Here is an 18,142-nt window from a genome sequence, read left to right on the forward strand (position 1 = left end):
GGATTCAGCCTCAGTCTGTTAGCCACCATCCATCCTCCGACGACCTCCAGACACTCACAGAGGACATTCACTGCCTTCACTGGTTCCAGCCCAAACCCAGCCCAAACCCCTTGATTATCTCTCCCAGCAGCTTCATATAGATGTTAAAAAGCATGAGGGAGAGGACGGAACCCTAAGGCACCCCAAAAGTGAGAGCCCAGGATTCTGAACACTCATCCCCCAACACCATGTTCTGGACACAGCCCAGGAGGAAGGAGCGGAACCACTGTATAACAGTGCCCACAGCTTCCAGCCCCTCTAGATGGTCCAGAAGGATGTTATGGTTGATGGTATCAAAAGCCGCTGAGAGAGCCATCAAAACTAGGAAACAGCTTTCACCTTTGTCCCTAGCCCACTGGATCATTGACCTATTTCTTGCTTTTGTTTTATTTTCTAGAATGTGTCTTGAACTCATCACTGCCTCTGCGAAGAGATGTATGTTTGGTAGTCTACGTAGAAGCCTATACTTTTTAAATAGGTGGATAAATATCCCTTAAATATGGAAATATCTATTAAAATGTAAAGGGTCCATTAAAGATAATACCTAGCTCCCTATCCCAAACCAATTCTTAAAATAAGTAATTTATTTATTTATTGGAGGAGAGGAAAGATAAAGCATATAATAGGAATCCAACAAAATTAGAACTGGAATATAATGTATTTTTCAAAAAGCTTCAGGAAAAAATAAAAGATCCTGTGGGATTTTAGGAATGTTAAAGTTGGAATGTAGTTAGATGTCTTCAAAGCATTTGAAAATTTTGAGCCAAAATATCAAATGTCACAGTGCTGTTTCTCACCTGATTAAATACTTTATGCCACACAATTTGATCATCATTTATGCTTAACTCTTTTCCTAAAGGTGCCTGAGGGTCCAGTCTTCCAACTTTGACCCTAAACAATGAGCCATTTGGGGAAATAATCCAGTTTGTTACATCAAAACCTGTAACTAACTCTCCATTATAATCAAAACACACTGAATCCCCAACACTATTGTTGAACATCATGGTTCTTAGAAAATGATGGACCTAGATGGAAAGAAAGTATCAGCAAAGAGAGGACTGTTTCAAAACTCTTCAACAATGTATGTGGTGACTTCATCCATTGGACAATCTTGTTTTGTTCTTGAATTGGAAACCTTATATGATTATTTGATATTTCAAATGATCATTACTTTCCATAAGCTCTAAGGTGGTGGGTGATTTTGAATTGAAATAACAATATTTTATCATGGGACCACTAATATTTATCAAAATGGATTTCCAAAAGGGGGAAAACACTGAAAGGAAATGAAAACCACCACAGAAAGAGTAATTGTATCATGCAGACTTAGATTTTCCTATGTTTCTTGATGAAAACATAGACTTTTAAAAATGTTCAGTTGTAATTACCTGCCAAGGTTGCACTTTCTGAAAAAACAGTTCCTGTTGTTCTCCCAACTTCCTACCTTTGGAACTGGATTTGTAAACAGCTTCCAAAGCATGAGCCACAGCATAGACAGCATTGTAGACATTGTAGCTGTGGCCAGTCATTTCCATTTCAAACAAGGTCCCAGGAAGACTCCTCAGCTTCTCTCCTTCAGAGCAGTATCTCCTTTCCTGATGCTGCCCATTAGCCATTTGTAATGAACAGTTGAATGCCTGTTCCCAAAAGTCCTGGATAAAACCATCTCCTTGGGCCCATGAAGGGCTTAGCATCTGAAGGAAATTTTGGAATCCCAATGGTTGATTTGAATGAACCGTGATGGATATGGAACCATGGAAGGCTTGTAGATCCCAAATCTTTTGAATAGAGTGTGATGCAAAATCCCAGTGGGATGTAATAATCCACACTTTACCCAGAGGGGGCAAGTCCACAAAGGGTGCTAGAAACAACATCATTATTAGAACTTGAAAGGATGAAGGTTCCCCATATGCATAGAATACATTGGCTTTTCTTTCAAACACAATGAGATAGGCATCCAAGTGTTTTAAAAACCAGTCTAGCATCTCATCCATATAACTCCATTTTGGTATGTTTACTGTAAAGTCATAACAGATGCCGTTCTGGGATAGCATTGGCACTATTGTCTGTAAAAACCTATTCCCTTTGTCATCATCCGCGGCAAAAAGCCCAACCCAGGTCCATCTGAAATGCTGAAGTAACTGCACAATTCCTTTGTGCTGCTGGGCTTCATTGGGGACCATCTGGTACAAGAATGGGAATAGCATTTTTGCACTTTGTAAGGGTAAAAATGATCCGTAAGTGAGCTGTAATGAAACCCATGAATATTTCTCAGACAGATTACAAGAGAATAGTAAATCATTACTTTGGAATTGGTCCTGTAGGTCATCTAGTTCAATATCCTTTTGAAAGCCAGAATCACAGTTTCTGCAACAAATGACTGTTCCATTTGTTTTATAATTGAAGTACGTTTAGTCCGAATTTTGAACCCTAAACAAGTACTACGTTTGCAGCAATAGAGAATGAAGCTTTGTCCTCTTCAATGTGGCAACTGCTTAAGTCTTTGAAGTGTGTTGTAATGTTGCACCTTGGACTCATTTTCAAGAGACTGAACATACCAATTTCTTTCAACCTTTCCTTATATGATATGTTTTCCATACCCCAATGTCTCTATGAAGGCCACGTCCCATACTGACCCTGTTCAAGCTGCATGTCTAAATAGTGTATTTGTACCGTGATGATGCCTAAGCCTGCTAGAGGTGGAAATAGTTGTGTGTTCTCTGGGTGTAAAAACTGCTTACCCTTGTGTTTCTGGAATATAATGGAATGTTCAAAGGTAAGAGTCACATCTCTTGATCCCTGCAATCTTTTGCCTCTGTTCCCGCACCCCTGACATTAACCCCTAGAAGTTTCCATAAAGTGAAAAAGTGTTCCTGCCCACCCCCTGCCCATGATCCAAAAGACTGCAGACACATTTTTCTTTAATCATGATGGTGTACCACTACTGTAAAAATAAATCCATACCCCTATGCACACAGTTTACCTGTGGTGTCTTGTGGATTGCTGAAATGATGGCCACATTGGCAGAGATTTCAGAGATGCATCCTCCAACAACAGCTACCAAATTGTTCTGATTCTGACACTTGAAGTTAGGAGAAAATCTTTGCTGTTTAGAAAGCAGACTTAGAGTGGCCTTATACGTCATCCTAGCAGTGTAGTAGCTATTAAGAATGTGGATTCCCAGAGAAATGTTAGGTAAGATGTTGGGGTTTTCATTTATCTCTTTTACAGCAAAGGCTAAGGCCAGGATGTGCTGGTAGTTCTTGGGCACTGAACTGTAATGTAAGTTACAGCTATTTCATAAATCAACAGTGACAGAAGCAATAAAAGCACATTTGAATTCTTCATTTGTCATCTGTATCTGTTCAAGACTACAGTGAAGAAAACATACCTCAAAGTATAATGGGGGTGGGGGAATATCTCAAGTGAAGAACTAAATGCTCAAAATGTTTTGGGGTCATGCTTTTTATTAATAAACTGGGGAAAGGGGGGAAAGGACATGGTGTCTTACATAGGTTCTCCAATCATATTCTGTGTAGGCTGTTCCAGGAAAGAAAGTACATTATACAAGAAGAAAACTTGAGAAACAATCCCACCAATCACAAGGTCCCCTGCCTGGTAGAATTCATGAGAAATAGGAAGAGGATCATCACGTATGCTGCAATTAATGAAATGTGGCTTGCATACAGTATGACACAACAGTATAAGCAGCAACACCATCACGGTCATGATCCTGTTGGCAAAATGACCCCACCAAATCTCAGTTCCCATGGTACCCTCTATATGTTGCATTGCATTTGCTACAGCGTCAGTCAAATCGTAGATAATCCTCTGGTTGCACTGATTTACAACTTGGCTCGTTATGTAATTTGGGTGCCAATACCCTTGTGTTCTAGTTCAGGGCTTCTCAAATTGTTGTTTGTGGACCACCAGTGGTCTGCTTGCTTAGTTCAGGCTGTCCACAGCATGTCTGTAAAGAGCAATTAGAATTCTATAGAATTCATGCTGTAATGCAATAAAATACAGGATTCAAAATAAAAAGAAGCAATAGCATACCATTTAAAATTACACAGCCTGCAAAGTGGTCTGCAAAGAACCTCAACAATTTTTATGTTCTCCATGGCAGGACCACTGTCCTATTTAATATTGTTTATATGTTCTCTGTGTGAGCTGGATAAATTAGTGGAATGTGACTCCCACTGAGATCAGTGGGTCTCATATAGTCTAGATCCAAGTCTTTATCTTCTCACTTTATTTTGTATGGGTTTTCTTTGTGGTTTTTTTAGAAAAAAAGAATAAATCAGCTTGAGGAAATATATCCACTTATATCCATATAAGTGAGAGATTTTTTAACAGAAGAGTGACAGAGCCCTGCCTCTACCTAGATCTAATTCTGAAGAATACAAGTGTTTTATAGCTTTTCTTCAGACACTTGCTAACATGCACTGAATGTCAATTGCATAAACCAGTAATTTTGACAGGTATGATTATCATTCCCCAGTGTGTTATTGACGTGATGTTCTATCATGCATAACAAAACTGATAGAATATTTTATCCCCATTCTTCTTTTTTGCATCATACATATTATTATTATTAGTAGTAGTAGTAGTAGTAGTAGTAGTAGTATTTTGCTAGAGGGATAATAAGTAGGGATAATAAGTAGCTAGTCTTGTACAGCTGGTAGATCCATATCTAATCAGTACTAGGTTCAGCTTCATACATGGGTCATTTATATTTGGGATAACTGGAAAGTCATGTCTGGGCAAAGGGAGAGTCACAACTTGTTGTCTTGATGGATATAGTTCTCTCAACAGATCATTCCCAAATATTGTTTGCCCCATTTAATTTTACTGATAGTTAATTTAATTAGTAGGATTCTTTATCAATGCTGTACTTAAAATGTTCATAATTTTAGCATAAAGCCGGTTGGTGGTATCTGTTTCCTGGCCGAAGTGACTGGGAGTAGGTTGCGTAATATGAATTTCAGGGCCCTGCAAAAATATGTTTCATGTCTTTTGACTCAGGCTAGTGACGAGCAGAGGTTCTGCTACATTTTAAGCCAAGCTCGTTTATCAGCTTTGCTGCCTATGATTCTTTGTTCTGCTCCCTGTGGGCAGGGAAGGTCCACAGAAGTTATATTACAGGAATTTAATTTTAAGGTCGCCAATGCATAGATCACAGTATCTAGGCTACTGGAATAGTTATATCCAGTTTGCCCGATGAAGAAGGTTTAAGGTGCTCCTTGCTGCTTACATCACTTGGGCTTTCCATTACAGAGATGGATCCACAACACCCCCAGACTTTGTACTTGTTCCTTCAGAAGGAGTACAACCCCCGCACAACAGGTAAATCTCCCAATCTCTAAACTTGGGAAATGACAAACCACTGTGCCTCTGCCCTACCAGCATTTAACTTCTGATATTTGGCCTTCAGTCAGCCCACCACTGCAGCCAGATACCTTTTTAGGGTCTGACTGGCAACTGCTGACTCTGATGTAACAGTGGAATAGAGCTGAGTTCCAGCAACACACTGATGACTCCTTTCCACATATGCCTTTTCCCTCTCAACCTTACTTAGCACCCCCTAATTGGTGGAAGCTTACAAAACTGGCACTGGATATTTGTAAAGTATTCCTGTAACCACCCACCCCCACCCAAATTTTTTCTGTGCTCTAGCATATAGCCAACATACGAATGACAACAGCGTTTGTTGCTGTTCCCTTGTCTCACCACTGGGAGAAAGTGAAAACCCAGACCTTTTGAGTTCTCTCCTCACAGATCAACTTGTTTATCCTTCAAGGCAGGCTTAACTCTCTCTTTTTGTGCTCTTACAGTTACTTCACTGAAACCCTCTTCTTCTCTCTCCTTGGCATAACTTCTATTACCTACCCTCTCTTTTGTCCCCACCTTTCTCCCTCTTTTTGTTTGGTCAATATCCAAGTCAGATCCTCTTATGCCTTCTCCTGGCTGGTCTATTCCTCCTGTCTCTGGACAGCATTCCTCGAGCTTGAGTGTCATTTTATCTCCCAGCTGCATTTTTATCTCCCAACTAAAAAAAATTTGGTTCTCGTAATCGACCACTGTAACTCCAAGTTGCCAGGCTTGGTGTTTGTGTGTTCCTCCTCTTTAGAAACTCCTTGCATCCACAATGGCTACTGTCCCCCTTCACATATCAGGGAGGAGAGGGAAGAAACCAACAAGAACCATTCCAGTTGATATAGAGTCCTGCTCTGGTACATTATTTTTACATACCTTGAAGTCTTTGGGGTCTTTCCTCTCTGAATTACTTCATACAATTCTCCTCAGAAAATCCCTAGAACTCCACTCAAAGAAAGCCCCTCCACCCCATATGGCAGTCCCTAAAAGACAAATGGGACTGTGCTCTGGAAACCCCCAAAGTGAATTTTGAATAGTGCTTATATTATAGGAACTGTCATTGAATTATTATGTGAATTGAGGTAAGTGAGGGTTATTTTACTGAAAGATAAAATCTCCATTTCATGATTTTTATTATTTTAAAATTCACTTTTGGTTGTGCATTTCCCAGAGCTCCTCCCAGAGCTTTTAAATTGGTTTTGTACTTTTAAATCACCCACAAAAAAGCCGCACCTTTAAATTTCAAGGGGAAAAAAGACAATACCTGAATATAAACCACTCTCTTGAAATTCCACAGGCACTCAAACCCTTAAATGGCAAATGTAGAAGAAAATCCTATGGGTATTACAGAGGCCCCACAAGGTACTACAGAGGACCCGCAAGTGGGTTAAACACCTGTTCGTAGCACCGTAAAAGCAAATAAAATTCAATACCCTGTTACCTTAATGTGTTCCAGGAGCCCTTTCTGCTTCTGAAACATTCAACAACCAAGGCTCAATGGTCGGCAAGCCCATTGAGAAAAAAGAGACACATGATCCAAGGGAAAAGGGAGAGAGTGCACCTCTCCTTGTGTAAATATGGCCCAGCAAAGGCAAATGGGAGGAGGGGAGGCTGAGGAGGGGTGGTCCTGCTTGCCCCCAAACCTATTGTAGGCAGTGGAAATGACTGGGATCCAGGCTCATCCAACCTTGTGAAGGGGACGAGTCATTGATGGCAGGGAGGGGAAGGAAGGGTGCACCCTCCAGGCAGCTCCATGGAATGAGATGCGGCAAATTCCACTTCCAAAATCTGGGAGCCTCCCTCTTGAATTCCTAGCCAAGCTTTTGTACTCCTGCTCCATCCATAAGGAAGATGGAGGGAGGAAGTGATCCAGGTTTGTGGGGTTGTGGGAACTTATGTCCAAAAAGAACCTATGGTGGCATGGAAGGAGGATTGAGAGGAGATGCCATCTGACACACACCTGCCCCTGCCCCATAATTAAAACTGAAATGGTTAGTGTGGCAAGGCACATTGAGAAAAAAGAGAAACATTTGGAAACGGAAGCAGTTGCTTCCGGGTTGTTAGAGTTCGGGAGCCAAAAGTTTCAGCTTCCGAGATGTTTGGCTTCCAAGGTTCCACTGTACTGCACTGTAAAATAAGGTGAAAGCAATGAATGACATTAGAATTAATTGCACAACAGTCTCAAGCACACAAATTGGCAATAAAACATTTTTTGGTTCCGTTTTACCATATGACTGTTCCAGCAGCAATATTGTAAAAACCAATTTTTATAACGTCGTGAATTTAAGTCACACTTAAAATTTTCATGGTTAGAATTTCGGGGGGGGGGGGACTGTAGCTTATATTTGGGCCAATACGGTAAGTCATAGGGCTCCCTCTTCTGGTGGTTTACCCTTAGTTTGACTCCCTGCAGATGGGCGGGAGTCAAGATATAGTTGGGCTTCAGCAAATGAATAGGCCAAACCGCTCACATCTGTAACCAATAAAGTTGTTGCCTGTTTTAGTCCCTTAACCTAAATACATGTGTCTCTGTGTTAACAACAACAACAACAACAACCACCACCACCACCACCACCACCACCACCACCACCTTTTATTTATACCTCGCCCATATGGTTGGGTTTCCTCAGCCACTCTGGGTGGCTTCCAACAAAAGATTAAAAATACATTAAAACATCACCCATTAAAAACTTCCCTAAACAGGGTTTATTAAACAATAGGGAACTACAGGACACGGGGCCTTGGCACGTAAAGCATGAGACTTAATCTCAGGGTTCTTGGTTTGAGCCCCATGTTGGGCAAACGATTCCTGCATTGTAGGGGATTGGACTAAATAACCCTTGTGGTGTGGTCCATTCCAGCTCTATAATTCTAAGATTCCTCAGAAAATCCCCAGAACTCTACTCAAAGACTGCCCTTCCACCTCCTATGGCAGTCCCTAGAGGACAAAAGGGGTTGGGCTTTGGGCACTCTAAAGGGGACTTCAATATTCAAATTATATAAGGGGTCAGTGAATTATAATGTGAATGGAAGTGATTCAGGGTGATTTTGCTGGTAGTTAAAAGCTTCATTTAACTTTTTTAGTTTGATTTATTAAAAAACCAATATGGGATGGGGGCTTCCCGGAGCTCTTTAACACCTTTTTATTGTTATGCTTTTTGGAGGATGGCCCTTTCCAGTAGATATGAAGTTGCTAATGCTATGCCAAGAATATGAGGAAGCAAGAAAACACAGGAATCTCTTAAAGTTGCTATATTTTGCTTCTCCCTGTTCCTCCAGTATAAAATGTTGGTATAACTATTTTGATTAATATTCTGTTTACTGTACATTTTAATGAATGGTGTTCAGATGACATTGATAATTACATTATAATTACATTATAATTATAAATTATAATTACATGTGGCTATATCGTATCATTGGTTTTGTACTTACCGGTAAGTCATTTGGGCGAATAATGCCAGCACTGATCATGTGTATGTGTATACACATACAAACACATTTTTAAAAATATTTGTTGTAAACCATTTAAATGCTTGGGACCCACACAAGGAGGAATCATCAGAGTTGATAATTGTGCCCTCATTCTAGTTAGGATTCCACTGACCAGTTAAACAGGAATGACCGCTCCCCACTTAAAACGGGGGGCGCCCTTTGCGTGGACGTGTGCAGCCCCTAGATCTGGAGCGGCTCCAACAGCATAGGCTTGGCTTTGCCTTCCTTGAGCTTGTTTGGAGGTTCTAGCAGGGGCGCGCAGCTATCGTATACCCTTGACCGAAGAACGGTACACTCCTTCTATCTGGGATGGTCGTCCTCTTCCACCGAGCGCGCAGCTTCGGGAGGGACGCACATGGAGCGGTGAGGGAGGAAGGGGACACCCGCCTAGCCAGCCAGATCAGCTGAATCAACCCTGGCAATCAAGGGGGTGACAGATGTCGCAGCCAGATCGCCCTCACATCCAGGCTTTGCCTTCCCTCAGGTGGGATACCTGGAGGTCTCCACCTACCTCAGTCAGTTGTCCAATCCCACCTGGGGGAAGCGTTGCCAAGGAGACCAGGCCAGGTAGGGGAGGGATTACCTACCCACACAATAGAGGGAGGATCTTACCTGGGAATCGTCACTTGGCTCCAGAGCTTCTCCCACCCTACCCACCCTCAGTTAATGTCTTCTTTTGCAGGTTAACTTTTCTTCATAGGTTTTGCAGGTTAACCTTTCTCCACAGGTATGTGGGTGCTGCTACGTGAAGGTCGCTGTTAAAGGGCCGGAAAGGAATTTCCCTGCATTGGCAGGTTCCGCCTTTCCCGTAGCAGAACGTCACAACTTTGGCGGTATCAGGCCTTGGGCGGAATCCTTTAGTCCATCTTCCTCTTTGCAGCGGCGATACCAGGGTTCCCCATTAAAGGGGTTTCTGAAGGGAGGCTTTGACCATACGCCGAAAGGTCGTCATTGCTCTCCCCTGCGGCGGCGGCGGCGTAATGGGGGTGGCTATCTCTGCTTGAACATATGTTCTCCAGAGCCGGCCCATCCCCCCCCACACTGGATAACCCTGATGCTCCCTAGGTCCCCAGCTGGGGATTGGGGAGGGAGAATGCCTAATGCCTGAGCCAAGGTCTACCAACATTTGAAATTTAATAAAGTTGTGGCCAATTTAATCCTATAGCACGTTGTCTTGAGTCGTTATTCCACATGACGGGGGGACCGCGCGGGATCTGGGGACTCCGCCTGTCCACGCAATTGTTTTAACCAACCAAAGTGAGAACTAAGTTGAAATGGAATGAATATAATAATTTAAGGAGAGATGTTTGCTTAAGCAAGTAGACATCACCAGTTTCTTATAAAATCCCTCAAACCAGCATTTCAAATGAACTACATACACGAGCAGAAAAAATCCCAGAATATGCACTCATGTTCTTTTAATTTTTTTGCCGATTAGTTGTTCCCTGGTGTTCAGCTCAGGTCTGAATATAATAATGTAGCATTTAGGGGAAAAGATGCAACCCAGTAATCCAGCACCAGAGGACAAGATGGAAAAGATCTCCACAGCTACCATGTATTTTCCTTTGGTGCTCAGATAAGTAGAAACAAAGGACAACCAAACACTACAAAACACCAGCAAGCTGAAAGTGATAAATTTGGCCTCATTGAAACTGTCAGGTAACTTCCTGGCAAGGAAAGCCAAGATGAAGCTGACAAGGGCCAGCAAACCCATATAGACTAAGACACCATAAAACATGGCAACTGAACCCTCATTACATTCAAGTATGATTTCCCCATGCAGTGAGTGCATATCCATATCTGGGAATGGAGGGGATGTACTTAACCAAAGAATGCCGAGGGAAGCCTGAATAAAGGAGCAGAAAAGGACAATAGAATTTGCCAGCCTTTTCCCTATCCATTTCCTCATCCTGGATCCCGGTTTGGTTGCCATGAATGCCAGAAGCACAGTAATGGTTTTTGCCAAAACACTGGAAAGGGCCACAGAAAAGATGATGCTAAATGTGATTTGTCGGAGAAGGCAGGTCACCTTTCCAGGCTGTCCAATGAAGAGAAAGGAGCAGAGGAAACAAAGCAGGAGGGAGATGAGGAGGATGTAGGTGAGAGTCCGATTGTTGGCTTTGACTATGGGAGTGTTATTGTGCTTTATAAAAGTCCCAAGTACTAATGTTGTGGTCAGAGAGAAGATAATGCTCAAGATAATGGTCAAGAGTCCTAAATCTTCTTTATAAGTGAGGTAGCTTGGGACCTTAGGAATGCATTGGGTTTGGCCACTGTTGGGATACTCATCTTCTGGACATTTCACACAGGTATCCATATCTAAAATAAAAGAAGATCTCTTTAAATATTTCTGACATTGATCAATATATAGGTAAAGCATTGGTTCTTAACCTTTTCAGGGTCATAGACCTCCTTAAGGATCCTTGAAGCTGTATTGCAGGATTATCAAATTGGAGAAAACATATTGGTGAAATTATCCTCAAATTGTAGGTGATATTATCATCAGTTTATGTAAAATAAACTCCAAGACTCAGTTTCCATGAGTGCAGGCTTTTCAGTGTTTCTGAGGAACAAATGTTCCACAATGAGTGCTCACATCTGATATTGGATATGCAGAAAGTTTATAAAAATCTATTAAATGGAACAATATTAAAAGCACAGTATCTTTTTGAAATGCCAGAAGGTGCACTAGGAAAAGGTTCTTTTGGATATCGGAAATGGAAAGTTCCTGGAATGACGGTCAGCGACTATGGAACTACCTGGAAAGTCATTGTGGCATTTGCCCTCCTAGGTGTGTGACATCATACTGGGTTCATAAGGAAAAAGTTAACTAATTGTAAAATGGCTAACCAATGGGAACCCAAGTTTGGAGTTAAGAGTTACAGTTAGAGTTGTTGAGAAGACAGTCTGGAGTTAGAAGAGACAGAGAGGATAAGTCTGTGGGTTGGGCTAGTCTGATGTGAGAGAGTGAGAGATTTTGTTAAGAGGAGTCAGTCAATCAGTTGAGATAATCAATCAGAAGGTATTAGAAAGGTATAGGCCGCTAAAGAAACTAGAGTTAAGATACTGACAGGAATATTATCTGAGAAATCATAAACTTGTTAATGTTTATAAAATAAACTTATTTTTTTGGTTCACATTTTAACAACTGTCTGGACTCAGTGTTTTACCCGAGAGTAACGGGTTGGTGGCAGTGGGGAATTGAGCACAGTGGTGGCACAGGGATCAATAGACCGTTAAAGGTCCGAGGACCCTTTGTGATCACCACAGGCATCCTTACACCAACCCTTTGAGGTTGCTTAGACTGAGAGATAGTGATGAACACAAATTTACTCAGTCCCACACTCTTTGAAACTCTTAAGAATTAGTAGTTAGGTTTTTTACTTTTTGTTTAAAATTTTGCATTGCAAGATACCTCCATATGCATTCAAGAGGTTACACTTAATGGAGTAACTCCCACCTTTATACTTAGATATCATCCCTTCTGGACATGGAGTACAATCATAGCAGCAAAATTTCTCTCCTTCCTTCTTTTTCCTACTGTACCCAGGATAGCAGTAGTCATTGCACACAGAAAGCGGAAGCACCTGTACAGAAACACTAAAGAGAGATTAGTAATGAGAGCATAAGAGATCACACACAAAAGCAGGTTTGGAGAAGAAAGGACAACTCCCAACTTAGAGCAGGGAGGGTTCACCTCTCTGGTGTTGTCTAGTTAAGATTTACGTGTGGAGAGGACTTTGTATGTTTCATTTTCCTTTCCAGTTTTTTGTTTTTGTTTTCATTGGTTAGATTGTGCCCTTGAACTTTTATATTGCCACCTCACTGCAACTACGGAGAGATGTATGTTTGGTAGTGTACATAGAACCTATAGTTTTGAAATAGGTGGATATACCTCCCTAAAATATGGAAATATCTATTAAAATGAAAAAGGTCCATTAAAGTTAATACAGTGATACCTTGGGTTACATACGCTTCAGGTTACACACTCCGCTAACCCAGAAATAGTGCTTCAGGTTAAGAACTTTGCTTCAGGATAAGAACAGAAATAGGGCTCTGGCGGCACGGCAGCAGCAGAAGGCCCCATTAGCTAAAGTGGTGTTTCAGGTTAAGAACAGTTTCAAGTAAAAATGGACCTCCGGAAAGAATTAAGTACTTAACCTGAGGTACCACTGTTTGTAGCCCCTTAACCCGAAATCCTATTCATGAAATAAACAATTTATTTATTAGGGGAGAATCATAGAATCATAGAGTTGGAAGAGACCACAAGGGCCATCGAGTCCAACCCCCTGCCAAGCAGGAAACACCATCAGAGCACTCCTGACATATGGTTGTCAAGCCTCTGCTTAAAGACCTCCAAAGAAGGAGACTCCACCACACTCCTTGGCAGCAAATTCCACTATCGAACAGCTCTTACTGTCAGGAAGTTCTTCCTAATGTTTAGGTGGAATCTTTTTTCTTGTAGTTTGGAACCATTGCTCCGTGTCCGCTTCTCTGGAGCAGCAGAAAACAACCTTTCTCCCTCCTCTATGTGACATCCTTTTATATATTTGAACATGGCTATCATATCACCCCTTAACCTCCTCTTCTCAAGGCTAGACATGCCCAGCTCCCTTAGCCGTTCCTCATAAGGCATCGTTTCCAGGCCTTTGACCATTTTGGTTGCCCTCCTCTGCACACGTTCCAGTTTGTCAGTGTCCTTCTTGAAGATGTAAAAAGAGCATATAATAGGAATTCATGAAAATTTGAACTAAAATATAATATTTTTTTCACAAAGGTTAATAAAATAATAAAACATCCTGTGGGATTTCATGAAAATTAAAGTTGGAATGTAGTTAGATGCCTTCAAATCCTTTGATTTTTTTTAGTGAAAACATTCCACAGAACTGTGTCTCACCTGATTAAAAACTTTATGCCACACAATTTGATCATTATTTATGCTTAACTCTTTTCCTAAAGGTGCACAAGGGTCCAATTTTCCAACTTTGATCCTAAACAACGAACCATTCGGAGAAATAATCCAGTTTGTTACATCAAAACCTGTAACTAATTCTCCATTATAATCAAAACACACTAAAGCCCCAGCACTATTGTTGAACAACATGGTCCTTAGAAAATGATGGACCTAGATAGAAAGAAAGTATCAACAAAGCAACGACTGTTTCAAAATTCTTCAACAATGTATGTGGCCACTTCATCTATTGGGCACTCACTCATGTCTTATTATTGAACTGTAAAACTTAAATGATTATTTGATATTTATAATGATCATTACTTTCCATATGCACCAAGTTGGTGGGTGACTATGAACTGAAATAACAATATTTTATCATGGGATCACTACTACTTATCATAATGGATTTCCAAAAGGGGGAAAAACCTGAAAGGAAATGAAAACCACCACAGGCACACAAATTGTATCATGCACACTTAGAATTCCTTGTGCTTCCTGAAGAAAACATAGTTTTTTAAAAAAAGTTTGGTTGTAATTACCTGCCATGGTTGCACATTCTGAAAAAACAGTTCCTGTCGTTCTCCCAACTTCCTACCTTTGGAACTGGATTTGTAAACGGCTTGCAAAGCATGAGCCACAGCATAGACAGCATTGTAGACATTGTAGCTGTGGCCAGTCATTTCCATTTCAAACAAGGTCCCAGGAAGACTCCTCAGCTTCTCTCCTCCAGAGCAGTATCTCCTTTCCTGATGCTGCCCATTAGCCATTTGTAATGAACAGTTGAATGCCTGTTCCCAAAAGTCCTGGATAAAACCATCTCCTTGGGCCCATGAAGGTCTTAGCATCTGAAGGAAATTTTGGAATCCCAATGGCTGATTTGAATGAACCGTGAAGGATATGGAACCATGGAAGGTTTGTAAATCCCAAATCTTCTGAATAGAGTGTGATGCAAAATCCCAGTGGGATGTAATAATCCACACTTTACCCAGAGGGGGCAAGTTCACCAAGGGTATTACAAAAACTAGTGTTCTTAGAACTTGAAAGGATGGAGGTTCCCCATATACAAAGAATACATTGGCTTTTGTTTCAAACATAATGAGGTAGGTATCCATGTTCTTTAAAAACCTGTCTAGCATCTCATCCATATAACTCCATTTTGGAATGTTTACTATGAAGTCATAACAGATGCCATTCTGGGTAAGCATTGGAACTATTGTCTGTAAAAACCTATTCCCTTTGTCATCATCCACTGCAAAAAGCCCAACCCAGGTCCATCTGAAATGCTGAAGTAACTGCACAATTCCCTTGTGCTGCTGGGCTTCATTGGGGACCATCTGGTACAAGAATGGGAATAGCATTCTTGTACTTTGTACTGGTAAAAATGATCCATAAGTAAGCTGTAATAAAATCCATGAATATTTCTCAGACGGATTACAAGAGAATAGTAAATCAATATGTTTCAGTTGGTCCTGTAAGCAATCTAGTTCAATATCCTTTTGAAAGCCAGAATCACAGTTTCTGCAACAAATGGCTGTTTGATTTGTCCTATCGTTGAAGTAATTTTACTTCAGTTGTTGAATCTTAAACAAGTACCACATTTGGGGCAGCACAAAATGAATCTTTGACCTCTTCTGTGTGGCAACTGTTTAAGTCTTTGAAGTGTTTTGCAATGTTGCACCTTGAACTCATTTTCAAGAGACACATTACTTTACCCTTTCCTATATGATATGCTTTCCATATTCTGGCCATATTTACTGGCCTCCTATTACCCCATTTTGAAATTAATGCATTCTTATTTAAGTGTGCCAATTGGGACGGGAAACAGTATTCATCATGTGGCCTTACTAGTGCAAAAGGAAGCATAATTGAAATTTTTGGAGATTTGAAAACAATGCGTTGTATCCAGTTAAATGTACATCCAGTTAGTTATGTTGAATAATTTGACTGAGTGCATTTTAAGAATATTAGTATTGAATCCAGCTCCTTGGTTCTTTCAATTCAGCCTAAACTTTAATTTATCTGTTTACAGGCACATCACAAAGCTCACATATATCTAATGTTTGTAACCCCCATGCATAGAGATTACCTGTGGAGTCTTGTAAATTGCTGAAATGGTGGCCACATTGGCAGAGATTCCAGAGAGGCATCCTCCAACAATAGCTATCAATTTATTCTGATTTTGACACTTGAAGTTAGGAGAAAATCTTTTTTGTTTAGAAAGTAGGCTGAGGGTGGCCTTATATGTCATCCTAGCAGAGTAGTAGCTATTGAGAATGTGGAATCCCAGAGAAATGTTTGGTAAGATGTTGGGGTTCTCATTTATCTCTTTTACAGCAAAGGCTAAGGCCAGGATGTGCTGGTAGTTCTTGGGCATGGAACTGTAATGTAGGTTACAGCTATTTAATAAAACAACAGTGACAAAAGCAATAAAAACACATTTGTATTCTTCATTTGTTTGTGTCCAAGACTGCAGTGAAACTGCTACCCTTAGAAGAAAACAAACTCAAACTCAAAGTAAAATGAAAATGAAATGAAGGATGAGGGAGCAAAAAGTCTTGAAAAATAAGAATTTAGTGTGGCCAAAAAATGCATAACAGCATATTTCTTGATGAGGTAACTCTGCAGAGGAAAAGAGAAATGCACTAGATCCATTCATTTCACTGTCACTTGGGAGGGAAAGCTTATTAATAATGCCTTGTGCTTAGCAATGTTATCAGGAAGGTAAAATATTGATTAACAACTCCCAGCATTGATAAAATATCCTTTTTTTAGACACCCACCATAAATAAATGCAATATTCCTCAAATATGTGTTCCATGTAATTAGGGTCTGAACATATTACAAAAAAGTGAGGGGAGGGGAGCAGGGAGATGGCGTCTTACATAGGTTCATGAGTCACAATATGTGTAGGCTGCTCCAAGAGAGAAAGTAAATCATAGAGATAGAAGACTTGAGAAACAATCCCACCAATCACAAAGTCCCCTGGCTGGAAAAATTCATGAGGAATAGAGAGCAGATCATCACGAATGCTGCAATTAATGAAATGTGACTTGCATACAGCATGACACAGCAGTATAAGCAGCAACACCATCACTGTCATGATCCTGTTGGCAAATCTACTCATTCAAATGGTGGTTTTGAAAGTCTCCATGGCACAATTGAAGGGTGGATAATACTCTGGATGCACAGATTTACAACTTTGTCTATTATGGAATGTGGGTGCCAGTACCAGTTTTTTTCTAGTTCAGGGATTCTAAAATTGCTGTTTGTGGACTACCAGTGGTGTGCATGCTTCGTTCAGGCTGTCCACAGCATGTCTGTAACAAACAATTATTATCTGAATTCTATAGAATTCATGCTGGAATACAATAAAACAGAGGTTTCAAAATAAAAGAAGTGGCCCATGCTGGGGGGGGGGGGAGTCTACTGTCCTAGTTATATTGTTCCTCTGTTTTTTCGCTTTGAGGTGGATCAAGAATAAGTTAGTGGAATGTGACTCCCGCTGATATCGGTGGGTCTCATGCAATCAAGATCCTCGTCTCCTCCCTTTACTTTGATGGTGGTGGTGGTTTTTTTTTTTTTTTTTTTTAAAGAAAATATATATCTGCTTGTGGAAATATATCCTAACAAATAAGTGAGAGATTTTTTAACAGAAGAGTGACAGAGCCCTGCCTCTACCTAGATCTAATTCTGAAGAATACAAGTGTTTTATAGCTTTACTTCAGACACTTGCTAACATGTGCTGAATGTCAATTGCATAAACCAGTAATTTTGACAGGTATGATTATCATTCCCCAGTGTGTTGTTGACGTGATGTTCTATCATGCATAACAAAACTGTTAGAAGATTCCCTCCCTTCTTTTTCTCTGAATCATACACATATTATTTTTTCCCTTTGACGGAAAATAAGTAACTAGTCTAGTATAGCTGGTAGATCCAGATCGGACCAGTACCAAAGTCAGCTTCATCCATGGGTCATTCATATTTGACATAACTGGAAAGCCTGGTCTGGGGAAAGTGAGGGTCACACTTTGTTGTGTTGATAGATACAGTTCTCTTAACAGATCATTTCTAACGATTGTTTGACCCATTTCCTTTTATTGATATTTAATTTAATTAATAAGATTCTTTATCAATGCAGTACTTAAAATGTTCAGGATGTTAACTTAAAGCGGGGTGGGTGGGTTGTGCGTTCCTCTTCTCTATCAATGCCCTGCACCTATCATGGCTGCTCTACCCCTTCACATGGCAGGGAGGAGAAGGAAGGTGAATCATTCC

The 18,142-nt window shown here is 40.6% G+C and overlaps 1 protein-coding gene across 1 annotated transcript; it reads right to left on the reverse strand.

Moving 5' to 3' along the window:
* Positions 1 to 10,266: 10,266 nt before the first annotated feature.
* Positions 10,267 to 16,238, reverse strand: LOC309327028 (vomeronasal type-2 receptor 26-like; the record flags this gene model as incomplete). The annotated part of the gene is made up of 5 exons (XM_081836060.1): positions 10,267 to 11,229; positions 12,371 to 12,497; positions 13,808 to 14,035; positions 14,404 to 15,261; positions 15,951 to 16,238. The coding sequence occupies 5 exons, from the start codon at positions 16,236 to 16,238 to the stop codon at positions 10,319 to 10,321; spliced, it is 2,412 nt and encodes an 803-aa protein (XP_081692186.1). The 3' UTR covers positions 10,267 to 10,318.
* Between the last annotated feature and the right edge of the window lie 1,904 nt (positions 16,239 to 18,142).

This window comes from Podarcis erhardii (genome assembly GCF_964252035.2).
Source record: "Podarcis erhardii genome assembly, chromosome: 13".
Lineage (NCBI taxonomy): Eukaryota > Metazoa > Chordata > Lepidosauria > Squamata > Lacertidae > Podarcis > Podarcis erhardii.